Source organism: Tachyglossus aculeatus, chromosome 21 (assembly GCF_015852505.1).
Source record: "Tachyglossus aculeatus isolate mTacAcu1 chromosome 21, mTacAcu1.pri, whole genome shotgun sequence".
NCBI lineage: Eukaryota > Metazoa > Chordata > Mammalia > Monotremata > Tachyglossidae > Tachyglossus > Tachyglossus aculeatus.
The window spans coordinates 72,519,067-72,537,568 of record NC_052086.1 but is presented as its reverse complement, the minus strand read 5'-3'; the positions used below and the strand labels follow the sequence as shown (position 1 = coordinate 72,537,568).

Genomic DNA, 18,502 nt, shown 5'->3' with positions numbered 1-18,502 from the left:
ACATGTTAAAGTTGTTTAAAAGGTGTCCTTGAGGAGCTCCCAATCTAGTGGGATTCTAGGCAAACATGAGGAGATGGCTATAAATTTGTGAAGATTACATTTGTAAAACTAAAAGTTTGTCATTTACCTCTCCAACTCCCTCCACCCCCTCCATCCCCTCTCTCATCTTTCCCAGCCATTTCACAAGGGATGATGTCTCACCTACTTTCAAAATCTACCCTCTCTACCTGGGTACCCTTGACCCCATTCTCACTCACCTTTTATGATGATGATGATTAATAATAAATGTGGTATTTGTTGAGCACATACTATGGGTCAGGCACTGGGTTGAGTACAATTTGATCGGATCAGAAACAGTCCCTGTCCCAAATGAGGCTCACAGTTTAATGGCGAGGGAGAACAGATATTTAATCAGGAAACTGAGACGCCCAAGAATTAAGTGGCTCGGCCAAGGTCACACAGCAGGCAAGAGAGAGATTCCATCGCAGGTTTCATGACTCCCTGTTCTGATGATTTATGCCTATTCTTCTGCCCTCCCTTATAACCATCTTCAACCATTCACTCGCTGATGGTGCCTTCCCTTCTCCTTTCAATCAATCAATTGCATTTATTGAGTGCTTACTGTGTGCAGTGCACTGTACCAAGTGCTTGGGAGAGTACAAAACAATGATATATCATAAAAAGGTCTTCTCTGGATACCACTAGATCTTCCAGCTACCTCCCAATCTCCCTATATCATTTCCCTTCTTCAATTTTTTCTTGGCCCTCTATAATCTGGTCTCTACTGACTTCTTTCCAGTGAGTCTACATTCTCTAAAGATACCCAAAACAACCTCCTTGACAAATCTAATGGATTCTACCCTGTCTGCTTATTTTGTACCTACCTGAATGCTTCATACAGTGCTTGGCACATAATAAATGCTTAACAAATACCGTAAGAAACCAGAATTATCATTGTGCTCCCTCTCAATCTCTTCTACAAGCTCCTTCTCTGCCTCCTGTCCTCTGACAGTGGGATTCTCTTGAGGCTCAGCTCTGGGTCCCCTTCCAACCAACTGAACGCCTTATCTGCCCACCCAAATCCTGTCTTCCCCTTGTCGTTCCCATCACTGTAAACAGTAATACTATCCTCCCTTTCTCACAAGCCTGGAAAGTCGGCATTGTTCTCGACTCATCTCTCTCATTCAACCCACATACTCAATCTGTCACCAAATCCTGTCGGTTCTAACTTCACAACAAAGCTAAAATCCACCCTTTCCTCTCCATCCAAACTGCTGCCATGCTGATCCAAGCATTTATACCATTCCACCTTGACTACTAATCAGCCTCCTCACTGACCACCCAGTCTCCTCTCTCTCCCCACTGTAATCCATACTAGAGAAGCAGCTTGTTTTAATTCCAAGAGCTTGGGCCCGGGAATCAGAGGACATGGTTTCTAATCCCGGCTCTGCCTCAGGTCTGCTGTGTGACCTTGGGCAAGTCATTTCACTTCTCTGTGCCTTAGTTCTCTCATCTGTAAAATGGGGATTAAGACTGTGAGCCTCACGTGGGACAACCTAATTTCCCTGTATCTACCCCAGTGCTTAGAACAGTGCTTGGCACATAGTAAGTACTTAAAAATACTATTATTAATATTATTATACTTCACTCTGCTTTATGGATCATTTTATTTAAAAAAAGTTCAGTCCATGCTCGTCAAGCCTCAAGAACCTCCAGTGGTTACTCATCCACTTCGCCGTCAAACAGAAACTCCTCGCCATTGGCTTCAAACACTAAATCGGTTTGTCCCTTCCTGTCTTACCTCACTGATTTCCTACTCCAGTCCAGCCTGCCCACTTTGCTCTTCCCAATCTTGTCTACCTCACCGCTAATCCCTTTTCCCACTTCCTCCCCCTAACCTGAAACCCCCTCCACCTCCATACATGCCAGACTGCCACTCTCCCCACCTTCAAAGCATTACTCAGTTCAAAGAGGCCTTCCCCGGCTAAGCTCTCCTTTCCCCGGCTCCCTTTCTCTTCTGCCTCATCTCTTCTGCCTCATTTGGATCTGTGACTTTGAAGAATTTGACATTTGCCCCACCCTCAATCCCGCAGCACCCCCCTTATCCACAGATCATATATTGTAAATTATTTGTTCATATTAATGTCTGTCTCCCCCTCTAGACTGTAAACTCACTGCAGGCAAGGAACATGTCTGCCAACTCTTGTACTGTAGTCTCCCACGTGATGAGTACAGTGCTCTGCACATAGTAAGCACTCAATAAATACCATTGATGATGTGATGATTTCTTAGCCTTTCAGCTGTCTTTAACAGGATAGACCAGTCCCTTCTCGGAAAAACACTACCTACCTTGGTTTTATTGACACCGTTCTGTCCTGGTCCTCATCTTAACTCTCTGGTTATCCTCCTCAAGCTCTTTTGTTGACCTTTCTTCAGTCTCTCACTCCTCAACTGTGGGCATCTCTTACGGTTCCGCTTGGGGCCACCCACTCTCCTCCCTTTACACTAACTTCCTTAGAGAGCTCATCCTTTCCCATGGTGAGGAGTTTCTGTGCGATGACAGATGGACGGGCAACCTTCGAAGGTTTTGAGCAGTGGGGACGCATACAAAGCATGAGTTTTTAAATAAATGATCCGGGAGAAACTGGAGGCAGTGAGGCCAGTGAAGAGGCTGATGCAGTAATCGAGGCAGGATGATAACAAGTGCTTGGACTAGCATGGTGGTGGTTCCTTCTCAGTCTTTTCTGATTCTAGAGGAAGGGGCTGATTCTAGAGATGTGGTGACGTTTAGCCATGAGTTCCCAGTAGGGAGACTGACAGAGCCGGGTGAAAACCAGAGCCCTTCTTATCCACCCTCTCACATCCCCCCAGGGTCCACTGGGCTGGTACTTTGCCATCTCCACTGTTGTCGTACTGTAGCTCGATTGTACACCAAGTGATATATGAATGCTGATGAGGGTGTAGGGATCGGGTGATGTTGGGTCAACTGGGGTTAATCAGGGAAGGCTTCATTTAGAAAGTGGTTTGGGGGAATGGCTTTGAAGGGGGAGGACAGAGTTTGGCAAAATCTAGGGGGAATGGCATGAATAATGGACTGGTAAGCAAGGGAATCAAAAGTTAGTAATAGTTAGATTGCCTAGAGAGCAAGAGAAAGCAGTACATGTCTTGTAGCAGGAAAAGATCTCAGTTAGCCACAAGGTTTGTTGCATCTCGTATTGCACACAGTAAGCGCCTAATAAATAAATATGATGATTGATTGATTGAGAGAGAGGCAGGATTGGGTTCGTGAAATACCAAGGAAGAAATAGCAGACCCTAGAGGTGCAATTAAATGCCAATTTGATTCTTGGTGGGTAACTATCTTTATGATAGAGGCTAACAATTGTTCTAAATATTACCGTCTAAGAAATTCCATGTAGACTCATTTTGCTCCTACAGAACTATTCTATTTTTAGCTTACACAAACATATGCAACAAAAGTACAATTATACAAACTCATTGAACTACGCTAAAATTCAAATGTATGCATAACTTTGGGGGATTCCTTGTTCTAATACTCTGTATTTTGACTTTGTAGCTTTTGAGATAAAAATTCCAATTTGCCTGGGAACATTAAGAAATAGAGATCTCTCTCTGCCAAGGAAGAACCATCTAGATATAGATGTGTGTCTGAGCTGATAAATCATTGTTATGTCTTGTAATTTAAGAACACAGTTACAAATTCAGATTGTCAAGGGCAGTGCAGGAGGTTGAGGTGAATTATATGGATTCTTTTAGCCAAGAAAATCTTATGAAATACTCAAGCCTGTTCTTCTGTAGCTATGGACTCTCTAGGTTGGTTGGCTATAAAAGATTGATAATGTTTATTCATTTAAATGTAGTTGTCCCTTGTATCGGAGAACATGCCCCTGACAGTAAAATTCACCTATGAGAGCATGTAATAATAATAATAATGGTATTTGCTAAGTGCTTACTATGTGTGAAACACTGTACTAAGCACTGAGGTAGATACAAGGTGATCAAGACCCATGTGGGGCTCAAATTCTAAATAGGAGGGCACACAGGTATTGAATCCCTATTTTGCAGACGAGGGAACTTTGGCACAGAGAAATGAAGTGACTTGCCCGAGGTCACACAGCAGGTAATTGGTGAAGCCGGGATTCAAACTCGGCCTGTGCTCTTTCCACTAGGCCACGTGGGACCCACATCACCCATCTGAACTGTTTAGACATTCACTTCTCTGTGCCTCAGTTCCCTCATCTGTACAATGGGTATGGAGACTGTGAGCTCTATGTTAGACAGGGACTGTGTCCAAACCGATTTGCTTGTATCCACTCCAGCGCTTAGTACAGTGCCTGGCACATAATAAGAGCTTAACGAGTACCATAATTATTATCATAAAGACTGACCCTGGTTGTGCAGACATGTTTGTCGGTTGAAGTGTCTGGTTGCATTGTTGTGTGACCTTTATGACCCTTATGAGATGTCAGCTTTTGGTTTTCCAGTTTGTTTGGGCATCCTCCATTTTCCCTTGTTCTCCAAGAAGTTAGTAACCCATTGAGCTAACGAGGACACTCCTAATGTTTGTCCTGTCACTTTCTGAGCCTAACTCAGCCTCTCCTCATCTGTTAAACAGTGGTATGCACACTTTCCCAATCCATGACCTTGGCTAAAGGATGATCCTGACCAGAAGGAATTTCTCCTAGGTGATCTGTGAGGCTGGGAATCTAAGCCTAGAGCTTCACAGTCATCAGTCAGTCATATTTATTGAGCGCTTACTATGTGCAGAGCACTGCACTGAGCGCTTGGGAGAGTACAATACAACAGAGCTAGTACACACACATTCTCTGCCCCTAATAACCATGTCATACGTCATACTATCTGTTTATGCTATTTAGTAGACTGAGCTCTCTCTGTCTGTCTCTCTTTCTCCCTCCTAAAGCTATAATCTATTTTTTAGTTTCAGTACTGATGCATCTTTTCCATTTTCAAGAAAATTACAGGTGCTCTCAAAAGGTCAATTTTCACCACTATTAGATTTCTAAATTGGTTCTGTCTCTTAAGCATGGTGAGTTGATCCATGGCATTTCAAACTTGGTTACTTTTTTTGTTATGTCAAATACTGCCTCCTGCACTGAACCTACCAAAGCACATCCAGAATAGATGTGGCAAATCTCCTGAGTGCCGTCACACCCTTCAACAGTCTCCCCATGCCGGGGCTGTGACATCTGAAATCTTTCCATCTCACTCTTTAAAAAATTGGTTAATTTCTTATCTGCATCTCTCAGTGCTTTGTCATTTTAGTTGCCAAGTCTAGGCTTGATCCCTGTAAAGCCAGGAAGAATTGGGGATTTTCTTGTCCTCCTCATCCTTGGCTGGGAGCCATATTTGCAAGCTGACACGTTACCTCCTGCTCAGAGGACCTTCAAGGAGCTCCACTGTGTAACAGCTGCTCTGCACTCCTGCAAATGTTCTCTGTCAGAGAGATTTCTGTGAGATGACAAGCTTTCTGCCCGGGGGTGGCAGGGAGGGGGCATCCCGGGGTAAGGCAGCTTTTATCAGCCAGGTCTCCGGGTCTCCAGCGTGTGGAAAGTGGGAATCTGAATCCAGTCCACTCCTTTAATCCTTCCATTTGCTGCAAGATTTAGCAACCATCAGAATAATAATAATAGTAATTGTGGTATTTGTTAAGTGCTTACTATGTGCCAAACATTGTTCTAAGCATTGGGGTGGATAGAGAGTAATCACGTTGTCCCACGTGGGGCTCACACTTTTAATCCCCCTTTTACAGGGGAGGTAACTGAGGCCCAGAAAGGGAAGTGACTTGCCCAAGGTCACACAGCAGACAATCAGTGGAGCCAAGATTAGAACCCACATCCTCTGACTCCTCACATGCTCTTTCCACTAAGCCACGCTGCTTCTCTAATAGCATAGAATATGATTATTCTATTCTATAGAATAGGGCTTTAATATTTATTTCTGCATGTTGCTCATGCTGTATTTTTTCCCAAATCCATATCTTGTTTGGAAAATACACGTACTGCTAGCCTTTTGTTTAGGGAAGGTGAGAAGCAGTGTTTGGGTGGGAGTGGCTAAAAAAAACCACTGCTTTGCATGAATAGATGATGATGATGATGACTGTGATAATAATAATAATGATATATGTTATGCAAACACTATGAGAAGCAGCATGACCTAGTGGATAGAGCGTGGACCTGGGATCCGGAAAGTCATGGATTCTAATCCCAGCTCTGCCACTTGCCAGCTGTGTGACCTTGGGCAAGTCTCTTCACCTCTGTCCGCCTCAGTTACCTCATCTGTAAAATGGGGATTGAAACTGTGAGCTGCAAGTGTCCACCTGTCCACATGTTTGGTTTTGTTGTCTGTCACCCCCTTCTAGACTGTGAGCCCGTTGTTGGGTAGGGACCGTCTCTATATGTTGCCAACTTGTTCTTCTCAAGCGCTTAGTAGAGTGCTCTGCACACAGTAAGTGCTCAATAAATATGATTGAATGAATGAATGAATGAAAGTGGGACAGGGACTGTGCCCAACCCAATTTGCTTGTATCCACCCCAGTGCTTAGTGGCTGGCACATAGTAAGTGCTTAACAAATACCATGATTATTATTATTATTATTATTATGCTAAACATTGGGGTAGATACAAGGCAGTCAGATCAGACTCAGTCCCTGTCCCATACCGGCCTCACAGTCTAAGAGGGAGGGAGAACGGGTATTGTGCCCCCTTTTTACAGATGAGGAAATGAGGGCCAGAGAAGTGATTTGCCCAAGATCACACAGGAGACATGTTGGAGCCAGGACCAAAATCTGTGTCCTCTGACTCCCAAGCCTGTGCTCTTTCCACTAGGCCAAACTGCCTCTGTACCAAGTCCTCTCCCTAACTTTGCCATCACTGTAGACAGTATCACCATCCTTCCCGTCTCACGGGCCCATAACCTTGGTGTTATCCTTGCCTCCCTTCTCTCATTCAGCCCACATAATAAATCCGTCACCAAATCCTGTCAGTCCCACCTTCACAACATCCCTACAGTGCTAAGTGCTTAGAACAGTGCTCTGCACACAGTAAGTGCTCAGTAAATACAATTGAATGAAGGAATGAATCCTTAAAATCCGCCCTTTCCTCTCCATCCAAACTGCTACCAGGTGAATATAATCAGTCATCCTATCCCTCCTAGATTACTGCATCAGCCTCCTTGCTGACCTCCCTACCTTCTGTCTCTTCCCACTCCAGTCCATATTTCACTCCGCTGCCCAGATCATCTTTCTAAAAAACGTTCAGGACATGTCACCCCTCCTCCTCAAAAATCTCCAGTGGCTGCCCATCCACCTCTGTATCAAACAAAAACTCCTCACCATTGGCTTTAGAGCACTCCATCACCTGGCTCCCTCCTACCTCACCTCTCTTCTCTCCATTCTGCATACTTCACTTCTGTGGAGCTAACTTTCTCCATTTTGCCTCTCTTGCCGTCGACCCCTAGCCCATGTCCTGCCTCTGGCCTGGAAAACCCTCCCTTTTCAAATCCGCCAGACAATTACTCTCCCCGCCTTCAAAGCCTTATTGAAGGTACATCTCCTCCAAGAGGCCTTCCCGGACTAAGCCCCACTTTTCCTCATCTCTCACTCCCTTCTGTGTTGCCCTGACTTGCTCCCTTTTCTCCTCCTCTTCCCACCAGCCCCACAGCACTTATGTAGGTATGTGTGATTTTATTTATTTGTACTGATGTCTGTCTCTGCCGCTCCCCCACCCCCAGCTGTGAGCTCACTGTAGGCAGGAAATGTCACTGTTTATTGTTGTATTTACTTTCCCAGCGCTTAGTATAGTGTTCTACACATAGTAAGGGCTTAATAAATATGACTGAATGAATGCTACTGGGTTTGTTACACACTGGGCCTGTCTCTGTTTTCAATTTGGCCTCCCGGCAACCCAATCTTCAAAAGTCTGTTCTCAAGGACAGTAACCCCACTCTTCATTTCTCCCAGTCACACTAGTCAACCTGCGGCAATGCATAGTAGCTCAAAAGCAGCTGTTCCTTTCATCTTGTGGTATTAATAATCTGAAAATTTTTCTTTGGCTGTGTTAACTGTATATTCATGGACAGTTTGGAGCAAACAAATAACTGGCGATGCAAAGAAAAGTCAAACAAACATCAAACAACACAACGTTTCCCTCTAAATGAGAACATTATCTGCCACTGTCAGCAAAAAAAAAACATTGCTGGAGTTATCGGCAATTTTCTAAAGTTTCAGTCAGAAAATAAAGTTTGAATTCAATAATTGGCCGGTTAGGAAGCCAGCATCATTTGTTTTGCCTAGGCTTCTGAAATAATTCCTCAATTGTCTCCAATTGTCTTCCTTTACTAACTGTAAGAGTGGGTTTCCCAAAATGTCAACATTCCTTCCCCTGTCATCACCACACCCTTTTGTTCCCTGAAAATAACCTCTGAGATGAATGCGTGGTACAAGATAACATGACAATTTATTTCATTTCCTTTTTTTTTCTTTCTTCCAGTATTGGTGAAAAGCAGGGATTCCTGTCCCTTGCCTCTTTCCCCCAAGCCCACTGTAATGGAGCACCTAATGAGATTGGCAAAGTTTATTGCTCACTTATTCATCTCAATTAGCATTGAGATTAGTTTTAGTACCCTTAATGTCAATCCCCCCCGGGGCTTAGTCATTGTATAGCACATAGTAAGTGCTTAACAACTACCACAATTACTTTCATTATTACTTAGTAATAACTTACCTGCGGTACTCATCATATAAGGCCAATCAAGGGAAATAGGGAAAATGGTATGAGGCAGTTCAGCTCTACTTAAACTATTGATCCCCACTCCACCCCAAAAAAACCTCCCTGAAGTCTTTCTGCTACCAAGGAAGCTGTCCGGTTGCCTTGAAATGTAGCTGCCTCACCTTGTCACGTATCTCTGCCCCACTTTAAGAATAAGAAAATGATAGAAGCTGGGTTTTTGATGGTAATTTAAAAACGTCTTCAGGTAGTCGGTGCAGGACGGGCAAAGAAATAACACGGAATTAAAGCTGTGCCTACACAATTGAGTATTAAGGTTTAAGATCGAAAAAGAAAAAGCACAAAAACAGGCTTTATTTTGGCTCAGTATGATGATTTTTCAGAACAAAAGGTGAAATCGTAGAAATGACATAATTCATGGAACCTGTCTCTACTCAGATTTGGAAAATGATTTAGCAGTAAATGAGAAAAAGGGAACACCTACAGCTAATCCAAAAAGAGTCTTTTCAAACTGACATTAAAATGTGGTGGAAAGAATGGAGACTGAATAACAAAATAGCGACTGGGATAATGAATTCAGGTTTCTAACTTGTTGATACGTATATATATATATACACACATATATATTTGTACATATTTATTACTCTATTTATTCATTTATTTTACTTGTACATATCTATTCTATTTATTTTATTTCGTTAGTATGTTTGGTTTTGTTCTCCGTCTCCCCCTTTTAGACTGTGAGCCCACTGTTGGGTAGGGACTGTCTCTATATGTGGCCAACTTGTACTTCCCAAGCGCTTAGTACAGTGCTCTGCACACAGTAAGCGCTCAATAAATATGAATGATGGATTGATTGATACAAAAAGTATACATGAAACATTAATTCATTCAATCGTATTTATTGAGCACTTACTGTGTGCAGAGCACTGTACTAAGCATTTCATTAATAAGCCCTATAAGTGGGGGAGGTCTATGAGGCAATCTCCATCGATTTATATTTACTGAGTGCCTGCATAGGACAGTTTTGAGGAGAATATGATATGCAGAAAAAGCCTCTGGCCCTTAAGGTGTGAAATTATAAAGAGATAAGATGGGCCAGTATATATCCTCATATATCCATATATATCCTTATATTTCCATATATCCTTGAGTGCTTCAGGGCACTCAATCAGCTTGTCCTCTCCTACCTTACCTCGCTTGTTCTCCTACTAAATTCCAGCCTGCACATTTCACTACTCTAATGCCAAACCTACTCACTGTTTCCCAAACTCATCCATCTCGCCACTGACCTCTAGTCCATGTATTGCTTCTGGCCTGGAATGCCCTCCCTCTTCATATCCTACAATCCACCCCTCTCCCCACCTTCAAAGCATTATCTAAGGCATATCTCCTCCAAGAGGCCTTCCTTGATTAAGCCCTCGTTTGCTCTCCTCCCTTGTGTCACCCTTGAATTTGGATTTGCTCCCTTTCTTCATCCCTCCGTTAGCCCCATGGCACTTATATACGTATCTGTAATTTATTAATTTATATTAATGTCTGTCTCCCTCTCTAGACTGTACGCCGTTGTGGTAGGGAATGTGTCCCCCAACTCTGTTATATTGTACTTTCCAAATGCTTAGTAATAATAATAATAATGATGATGACGTTTATTAAGTGCTTCCTATGCACAAAGCACTGTTCTAAGCGCATAGTGCTGTGCATTACAGCAAGTGCTCAATAAATACAATTGATTAATTGATTGATTATATCTAGTGAAACTGCAGTCAACTTAAGTGAAAGCCACGGCTTTTAAGCATTCTTTAGTGTTCTAGGTGAACTAATGCAAGACCTAATGCTTAGTTTCTAATCTAAGAGAGTTCTGATGAGTTTCAATTCTGGAAATTAAAAATGTAAGACCAGTTTTACAATCAGGTGACAGACAAGGAGGAAGTGTTGCAGACACTTAGCAAATGTGAAATGAACGGTAAAGGTGTTGTCCACTAGCGGACTTGACATGACTGACTCCATTTTGTGTATGCTGACAGTAACCCTCCATTTTGTGCAGGCTGAGAGAACAACTCCTTTTTTGTATTTTAGGCAAGGCTCAGCAACAGATGCCTTCAAGGCCAGTAACAAGTAACAAGTATCTACGCAAGGCCATAGGGCAGATAACAACAACCTGCACAAGGCAGTGAGAACAGAGAAAAATGAGAATTTGTAACATCCTGTCGGTCCTAATTGGATTCCTGAAATTCCCAAATGCTCCGCTCCCATGTTGCTGTAACTCAATAAAAGAAACGGTGAGAATGGGATCGGGGCTGCTTGTCACTCGTACCTCTCCCGGGAGGTGAACGGGCAGGTAGCCACTTTCCTTCTTTACTGCTCTATCTGAACTCATTTCTCCGAGTCATTTTTCCCAGACTGAGCCCCTTCCTTCCTCTCCCCCTCGTCCCCCTCTCCATCCCCCCATCTTACCTCCTTCCCTTCCCCACAGCACCTGTATATATGTATATATATTGTACATATTTATTACTCTATTTATTTATTTATTTTACTTGTACATATCTATTCTATTTATTTTATTTTGTTAGTATGTTTGGTTTTGTTCTCTGTCTCCCCCTTTTAGACTGTGAGCCCACTGTTGGGTAGGGACAGTCTCTATATGTTGCCAACTTGTACTTCCCAAGCGCTTAGTACAGTGCTCTGCACACAGTAAGCCCTCAGTAAATACGATTGATTGATTGATGTATATGTTTGTACATATTTATTACTCTATTTATTTTACTTGTACATATCTATTCTATTTATTTTATTTTGTTAGTATGTTTGGTTTTGTTCTCTGTCTCCCCCTTTTAGACTGTGAGCCCACTGTTGGGTAGGGACTGTCTCTATATGTTGCCAACTTGTACTTCCCAAGCGTTTAGTACAGTGCTCTGCACACAGTAAGCGCTCAATAAATACGATTGATTGATTGATTGATTTTCCTATCTGCGTCACCACCTCGAGTACACGAACCCTGCGGCCAATTTACGCCGATTAACCTATTTTGCACCCTACTTGTCGATAACAAAGGACAATGAAACCTTGTGGCCCTCCAAAAATGCTCTGGGATTTGGAAGGCAAATTGATTACTTCGATGCTGGTAGACATGTTTTTTTGTTTTTTAAATGGCATTTGTCAATCTGTGTCCAGCACTGTTCTAAGTACTGGAGTGGATTCAGGTTTATCAGGTTGGACACAATCCCTGTTCCACGTAGGGCTCACAGTTTAAGTGAGCTTCACAATTCTTCTTTCAAGGACCTCGTTATTTAAGATTAAGATTATTATTGTCCAGCACTGTTCTAAGTACTGGAGTGGATTCAGGTTTATTCATTCATTCAATCATATTTATTGAGCACTTACTGTGTGCAGAGCACTGTACTAAGCACTTGGAAAGTACAAGTTGGCAACATCTAGAGACGGTCCCTACCCAACAGCGGGCTCACAGTCTAGAAGGGGGAGACAGACAACAAAACCAAACATGTGGTTAAGCGCTTAGTACAGTGCTCCGCACACAGTAAGCGCTCAATAAATACGATTGATGATGATGTGGACAGGTGTCAAGTCGTCAGAACAAACGGAATTAAAGCTAAATACACATAATAATGATGGCATTTATTAAGCACGTACTATGTGCAAAGCACTGTTCTAAGCACTGGGGAGGTTACAAGGTGATCAGGTTGTCCCTCAGGGGGCTCACAGTCTTCATCCCCATTTTACAGATGAGGAAACTGGGGCCCAGAGAAGTGAAGTGACTTGCCCAAAGTCACCCAGCTGACAATTGGCGGAGCCGGGGTTTGAACCCATGACCTCTGACTCCAAAGCCCTTGCTCTTATCACTGAGCTATGCTGCACATCATTCATCATCATCATCAATCGTATTTATTGAGCGCTTACTATGTGCAGAGCACTGTACTAAGCACTTGGGAAGTACAAATTGGCAACATATAGAGACAGTCCCTACCCAACAGCGGGCTCACAGTCTGAAAGGGGGGACAGAGAACGAAACCAAACATACTAACAAAATAAAATAAATAGAATAGACAGAATATTCATTAACGGAATAAATGGAATAGCAAATAGGTACAAGTGAAATAGAGTCATAAATCTGGTTTGATCGGGTTGGACACAATCTCTGTTCCACTTGTACTTCCCAAGCGCTTAGTACAGTGCTCTGAACACAGTAAGCGCTCAATAAATACGATTGATTGATTGATTGTTCCACGTAGGGATCACGGTTTAAGTGAGCTTCGCGATTCACAATTCTCCTTTCAAGGACCTCGTTGTTTAATATTATTATTATTTTTATTATTATTTTTATTATTATTTTTATTATTATTATGGATAAATAACATGTGGGAGGCCACACATGGAATCGACTCCGTCCGCTTCCGGTTGTGCTAACTAACGGTCTGCAGGCCTGAGGCCTTCCAGGCGCCGCAATCGATCCCAGAGAGATTCTCCCCCCCTCCCCTCGGCGGCCCCGGGCCCAGGCCTGACTAATCGCTGAGGCGCGGCCGAGCGAGCCGAGCGTTCCCCCGCCGGAAGCGTCCCTCCGGAAACCGGTCCCCCAGCCCAGACATGTCCGCGGCGGAGGAGCGGGACGTTTTTCTCAGGGCTCGGGGCAGGACCCTGAACGCCTTTCCCGCAGGTAAGGCCGGACCCCTGCGCCCGGGGAGGGGACCCCCGGGGCGGAACCTTCGGTGCGGAGGGCGCGGCCGCAGCCGGAGCCCTTTGGGCTGCACACGCGGCGCGCGCCTGGGGAGGGGGAAGGGGGGGGCTCGCGCGCGCAGGTAACCAGGTACCGTCTCCTCTCGCGATATTTCGCCCGTTGTCCTCCAACCTTCCAGCTGAGGTGGAGGAGGAGGCCTCATGAGGCCTCCATTGCCACGAAGCCCTCCCTTCATTCATTCATTTAGTCGTATTTATTGAGCGCTTACACTGTGCTAAGCACTGTGCCAAGCGCCTGGGAAGTACAAGTGCATTCATTCAGTCGTATTTATTGAGCGCTGACTGTGCTCAGAGCACTGGACTAAGCGCTTGGGAAGGACAAGTTGGCAACATATTGAGACAGCAGACATATTGAGACGCACAAGAAGCCAGTGGGCTCACAGTCTAGAAGGGGGGGACAGACAACTAAACAAAACATACTAAATAGAATAAATGTGTACAAATAAAATAAATAAATAGAGTAATAAATATGTACAAACATATATACAGGTGCTGTGGGGAGGGGAAGGAGGCCTCCCTGGAAGGGCCCCCAACAGATGTCTGCTGCAGGCCCAGTCCATCAATTATTATCCATTCAGTCATTCATTCAATCGTATTTATTGAGCGCTTACAGTGCACAGAGCACTGTACCAAGCGCTTGGGAAGGACAAGTTGGCAACATATTGAGACGTATTGAGAAGCACGAGAAGCCAGTGGGCTCACAGTCTAGAAGGGGGGGACAGACAACAAAACAAAACATACTCACAAAATAAAATAAATAGAATAAATATGCACAAGTAAAATAAATAAAGTAATAAATATGTACAAACATATATACAGGTGCTGTGGGGATGGGAAGGAGGCCTCCCTGGAAGGGCCCCCAACAGATGTCTGCTGCAGGCCCAGTCCATCAATTATTATCCATTCAGTCATTCATTCAATCGTATTTATTGAGCGCTTACAGTGCGCACAGCACTGTACCAAGCGCTTGGAAGTACAAGTGCATTCATTCAGTCGTATTTATTGAGCGCTGGCTGTGCGCAGAGCACTGGACTAAGCGCTTGGGAAGGACAAGTTGGCACCATATTGAGACGGCAGACATATTGAGACGCACGAGAAGCCAATGGGCTCACTGTCTAGAAGGGGGGGACAGACAACTAAACAAAACATACAAAATAAAATAAATAGAATAAATGTGTACAAATAAAATAAATAAATAGAGTAATAAATATGTACAAACATATATACAGGTGCTGTGGGGAGGGGAAGGAGGCCTCCCTGAAAGGGCCCCCAACAGATGTCTGCTGCAGGCCCAGTCCATCAATTATTATCCATTCAGTCATTCATTCAATCATATTTATTGAGCGCTTACTGTGCGCAGAGCACTGTACCAAGCGCTTGGGAAGTACAAGTGCATTCATTCAGTCGTATTTATTGAGCGCTGGCTGTGCGCAGAGCACTGGACTATGCGCTTGGGAAGGACAAGTTGGCAACATATTGAGACAGCAGACATATTGAGACGCACGAGAAGCCAGTGGGCTCACAGTCTAGAAGGGGGGGACAGACAACAAAACATACTCACAAAATAAAATAAATAGAATAAATATGCACAAGTAAAATAGAGTAATAAATATGTATAAACATATATACAGGTGCTGTGGGGAGGGGAAGGAGGCCTCCCTGGAAGGGCCCCCAACAGATGTCTGCTGCAGGCCCAGTCCATCAATTATTATCCATTCAGTCATTCATTCAATTGTATTTATTGAGCGCTTACTTTGCGCAGAGCACTGTACCAAGCGCTTGGGAAGTACAAGTGCATTCATTCAGTCGTATTTATTGAGCGCTGACTGTGCACAGACCACTGGACTATGCGCTTGGGAAGGACAAGTTGGCACCATATTGAGACAGCAGACATATTGAGATGCACGAGAAGCCAGTGGGCTCACAGTCTAGAAGGGGGGGACAGACAACTAAACAAAACATACAAAATAAAATAAATAGAATAAATGTGTACAAATAAAATAGAGTAATAAATATGTATAAACATGTATACAGGTGCTGTGGGGAGGGGAAGGAGGCCTCCCTGGAAGGGCCCCCAACAGACGTCTGCCACGGGCCCAGTCCATCAATTATTATCCGTTCAGTCATTCATTCAATTGTATTTATTGAGCGCTTACTGTGCGCAGAGCACTGTACCAAGTGCTTGGGAGGTACAGGTTCATTCATTCAGTCGTATTTATTGAGTGCTGACTGTTCACAGAGCACTGGACTAAGCGCTTGGGAAGTACAAGTTGGCAACAAGACATATTGAGAGAGACAGCAGACATATTGAGACATATTGAGAAGCACAAGAAGCCAGTGGAAAGAGCCTGGGCCCACAGTCTAGAAGGGGGAGACAGACAACAAAACAGAACATACTCACAAAATAAAATAAATAGAATACATATGTACAAGTAAAATAAATAGAGTAATAAATATGTACAAACATATATACAGGTGCTGTGGGGAGGGGAAGGAGGTCCCCCTGGAAGAGCCCCCAACAGATGTCCACTGTGGGCCCAATCCATAATAATAATAATGGCATTTATTAAGCGCTTACTATGTGCAAAGCACTGTTCCAAGCGCTGGGGAGGATACAAGGTGATAGGGTTGTCCCACCGGGGGGCTCACAGTCTTCATCCCCATTTTACAAATGAGGAAACTGAGGCCCAGAGAAGTGAAGTGACTTGTCCAAAGTCACACAGCTGACAATTGGCAGAGCCGGGATTTGAACCCATGACCTCTGACTCCAAAATTCAGGCTCTTTCCACCGAGCCATGCTGCTTCTCTAAGTCATGCTGCAGTCCACCAATTGTTGTTCATTCAATCGTATTTATTGAGGGCTTATTCTGTGAAAAGCCCTGTACTAAGTGCTTGGAAGAGTACACTATGACAGGTACAGTCCCTGCCCACAATGAGCTTACAGCTTAGAGGGGGAGACAGACACTAATGTGAATAAATCACAGATACCATTCCCTTAGTGGTAATTGTCAGCCGTGTGTCTTTGGGCAAGTCACTTAACTTCTCTGTTCCTCAGTTACCTCATCTGTAAAATAGGCATTAAGACTGTGAGCCCTCTGTGGGACAACCTGATCACCTTGTAACCTCCCCAGCACTTAGAACAGTGCTTTGCACATAATAAGCGCTTAATAAATGCTATCATTATTATTCTCTGTTCCTCAGTTACCTCATCTGTAAAATGGGGATTAAGACTGAGCCCCCCGTGGGACAACCTGATCACCTTGTAACCTCCCCAGCGCTTAGAACAGTGCTTTGCACATAGTAAGCACTTAATAAATGCTATCATTATTATTCTCTGTTCCTCAGTTACTTCATCTGTAAAATGGGGATTAAGACTGAGCCCCCCATGGGACAATCTGATCACTTGTAACCTCTCCAGCGCTTAGAACAGTGCTTTGCACATAGTAAGCGCTTAATAAATGCTATCATTATTATTATTATTATTATTACTTGGACATAAATTACAGTCTAAAGGGGGAGACAGACATTAAATATAAATAAATAAATTACAGATATGGACATAAGTGTTGTGAGACTTGGGGGTGGGTGGGCCATGAATAAAGAGAAAAAGGGTGATGCAGAAGGGAGTGGAAGAAAAGGAAAAGAGGATATTAATATAAGTAAATAAGTAAGTAAATAGTATAAGTAAATACTAAACTGCAGGGAGAAAATGTACAGGCAGAGTAAAATCTGATGAAGATTACCTAGTAAGACCTGTGGTCCTAAAAGTCAAAACAGAAGAGGCTGTTGCTGTTTGTTTTTATCACTTTTAAATGCATTAGTGTGACATCAGTGATACAGACAGAATAATTCAGAGCTATAGAGGACAAAATTATTTTGGATACGTCTCAACAGAATAGAAGATGTCTTCCCTTTCAAGGGCATTTCTTAGGATAAATTCCACTTCAAAAAATGTCATAAGGTCAAATTGTTTGAGGGCCGTCTTGGATGGCAGCTCTTTTCAGAGGGAAGATTTAGCAGCAGGCCCAAGAACAGGACCTGCAGTGTGCAGGGGGCTGGGCTTCCAGCTAAAGTACCCAAATCCCTCTTATTAATACTGAACCTACTGTTTATTTTGTGGTGGGTGGACTTTTGAGAAGCAGAATCCTCTTAAATTGCTCGTTAAGATTATTTAATTAAAAAAAAAAACATGGGAAATAGACGATTCTGTTGCGGCTCACTCACAGCGTGGCTCAGTGGAAAGAGCCTGGGCTTTGGAGTCAGGGGTCATGAGTTCAAATCCCGGCTCTGCCAATTAGCTGTGTGACTTTGGGCAAGTCACTTCACTTCTCTGGGCCTCAGTTAACCACATCTGCAAAATGGGGATTAAGACTGTGAGCCCCCCGTGGGACAACCTGATCACCTTGTAACCTCCCCAGCACTTAGAACAGTGCTTTGCACATAGTAAGCACTTAATAAATGCTATTTTTATTATTATTATTATTATTATCATTATTATTATTATTATTATTATATAACTACTGTTTTGGAGAAGAAAACCTGATACTGAAATGGGGTGTAATTATTACAAAAGTAACTGCTGGCAATCAATCAGTTAACCAATCGTATTTACTGAACTCCTGCTGTGTGCAGAACACATAGAGTGTTTGGAAAAGTACAATAGAGTTGTTAGACATGATCCCAGCCCATAAGAGTTTACAGTCTACAGGGTAAGACAGACATTAAAATAAATTACAGATGGAGGAGAAATAGAGTAGAAGGTTATGTACTGGGTACAAAGCGCTGTATTAAGCACTGGTAAAAAAAAAAAAAAATGATTGAGAATTAAAGATGGTCCCTAGCCCTCGTGGGGCTCTTCGTCTTAGAAAAAGGAAGATTCCAGAGTCCAGCTACCTTGGTTGTTAATAATATAACCAGGATTTCAAATGTTCCATATGTTGCCAACTTGTACTTCCCAAGTGCTTAGTACAGTGCTCTGCACACAGT

The 18,502-nt window shown here is 43.3% G+C and overlaps 1 protein-coding gene across 1 annotated transcript in view; it reads left to right on the top strand.

Annotated features, from left to right (window-relative positions):
• Window positions 1-13,320: 13,320 nt before the first annotated feature.
• The window catches only part of CPPED1 (calcineurin like phosphoesterase domain containing 1), a 96,778-nt gene continuing 91,596 nt past the window's right edge, over window positions 13,321-18,502 (top strand). Inside the window, exon 1 of the mRNA XM_038763150.1 lies at window positions 13,321-13,436. Coding sequence (XP_038619078.1) covers window positions 13,367-13,436 — 70 coding nt within the window. The 5' untranslated portion in view covers window positions 13,321-13,366. The remainder of the gene's footprint in view (window positions 13,437-18,502) is intronic.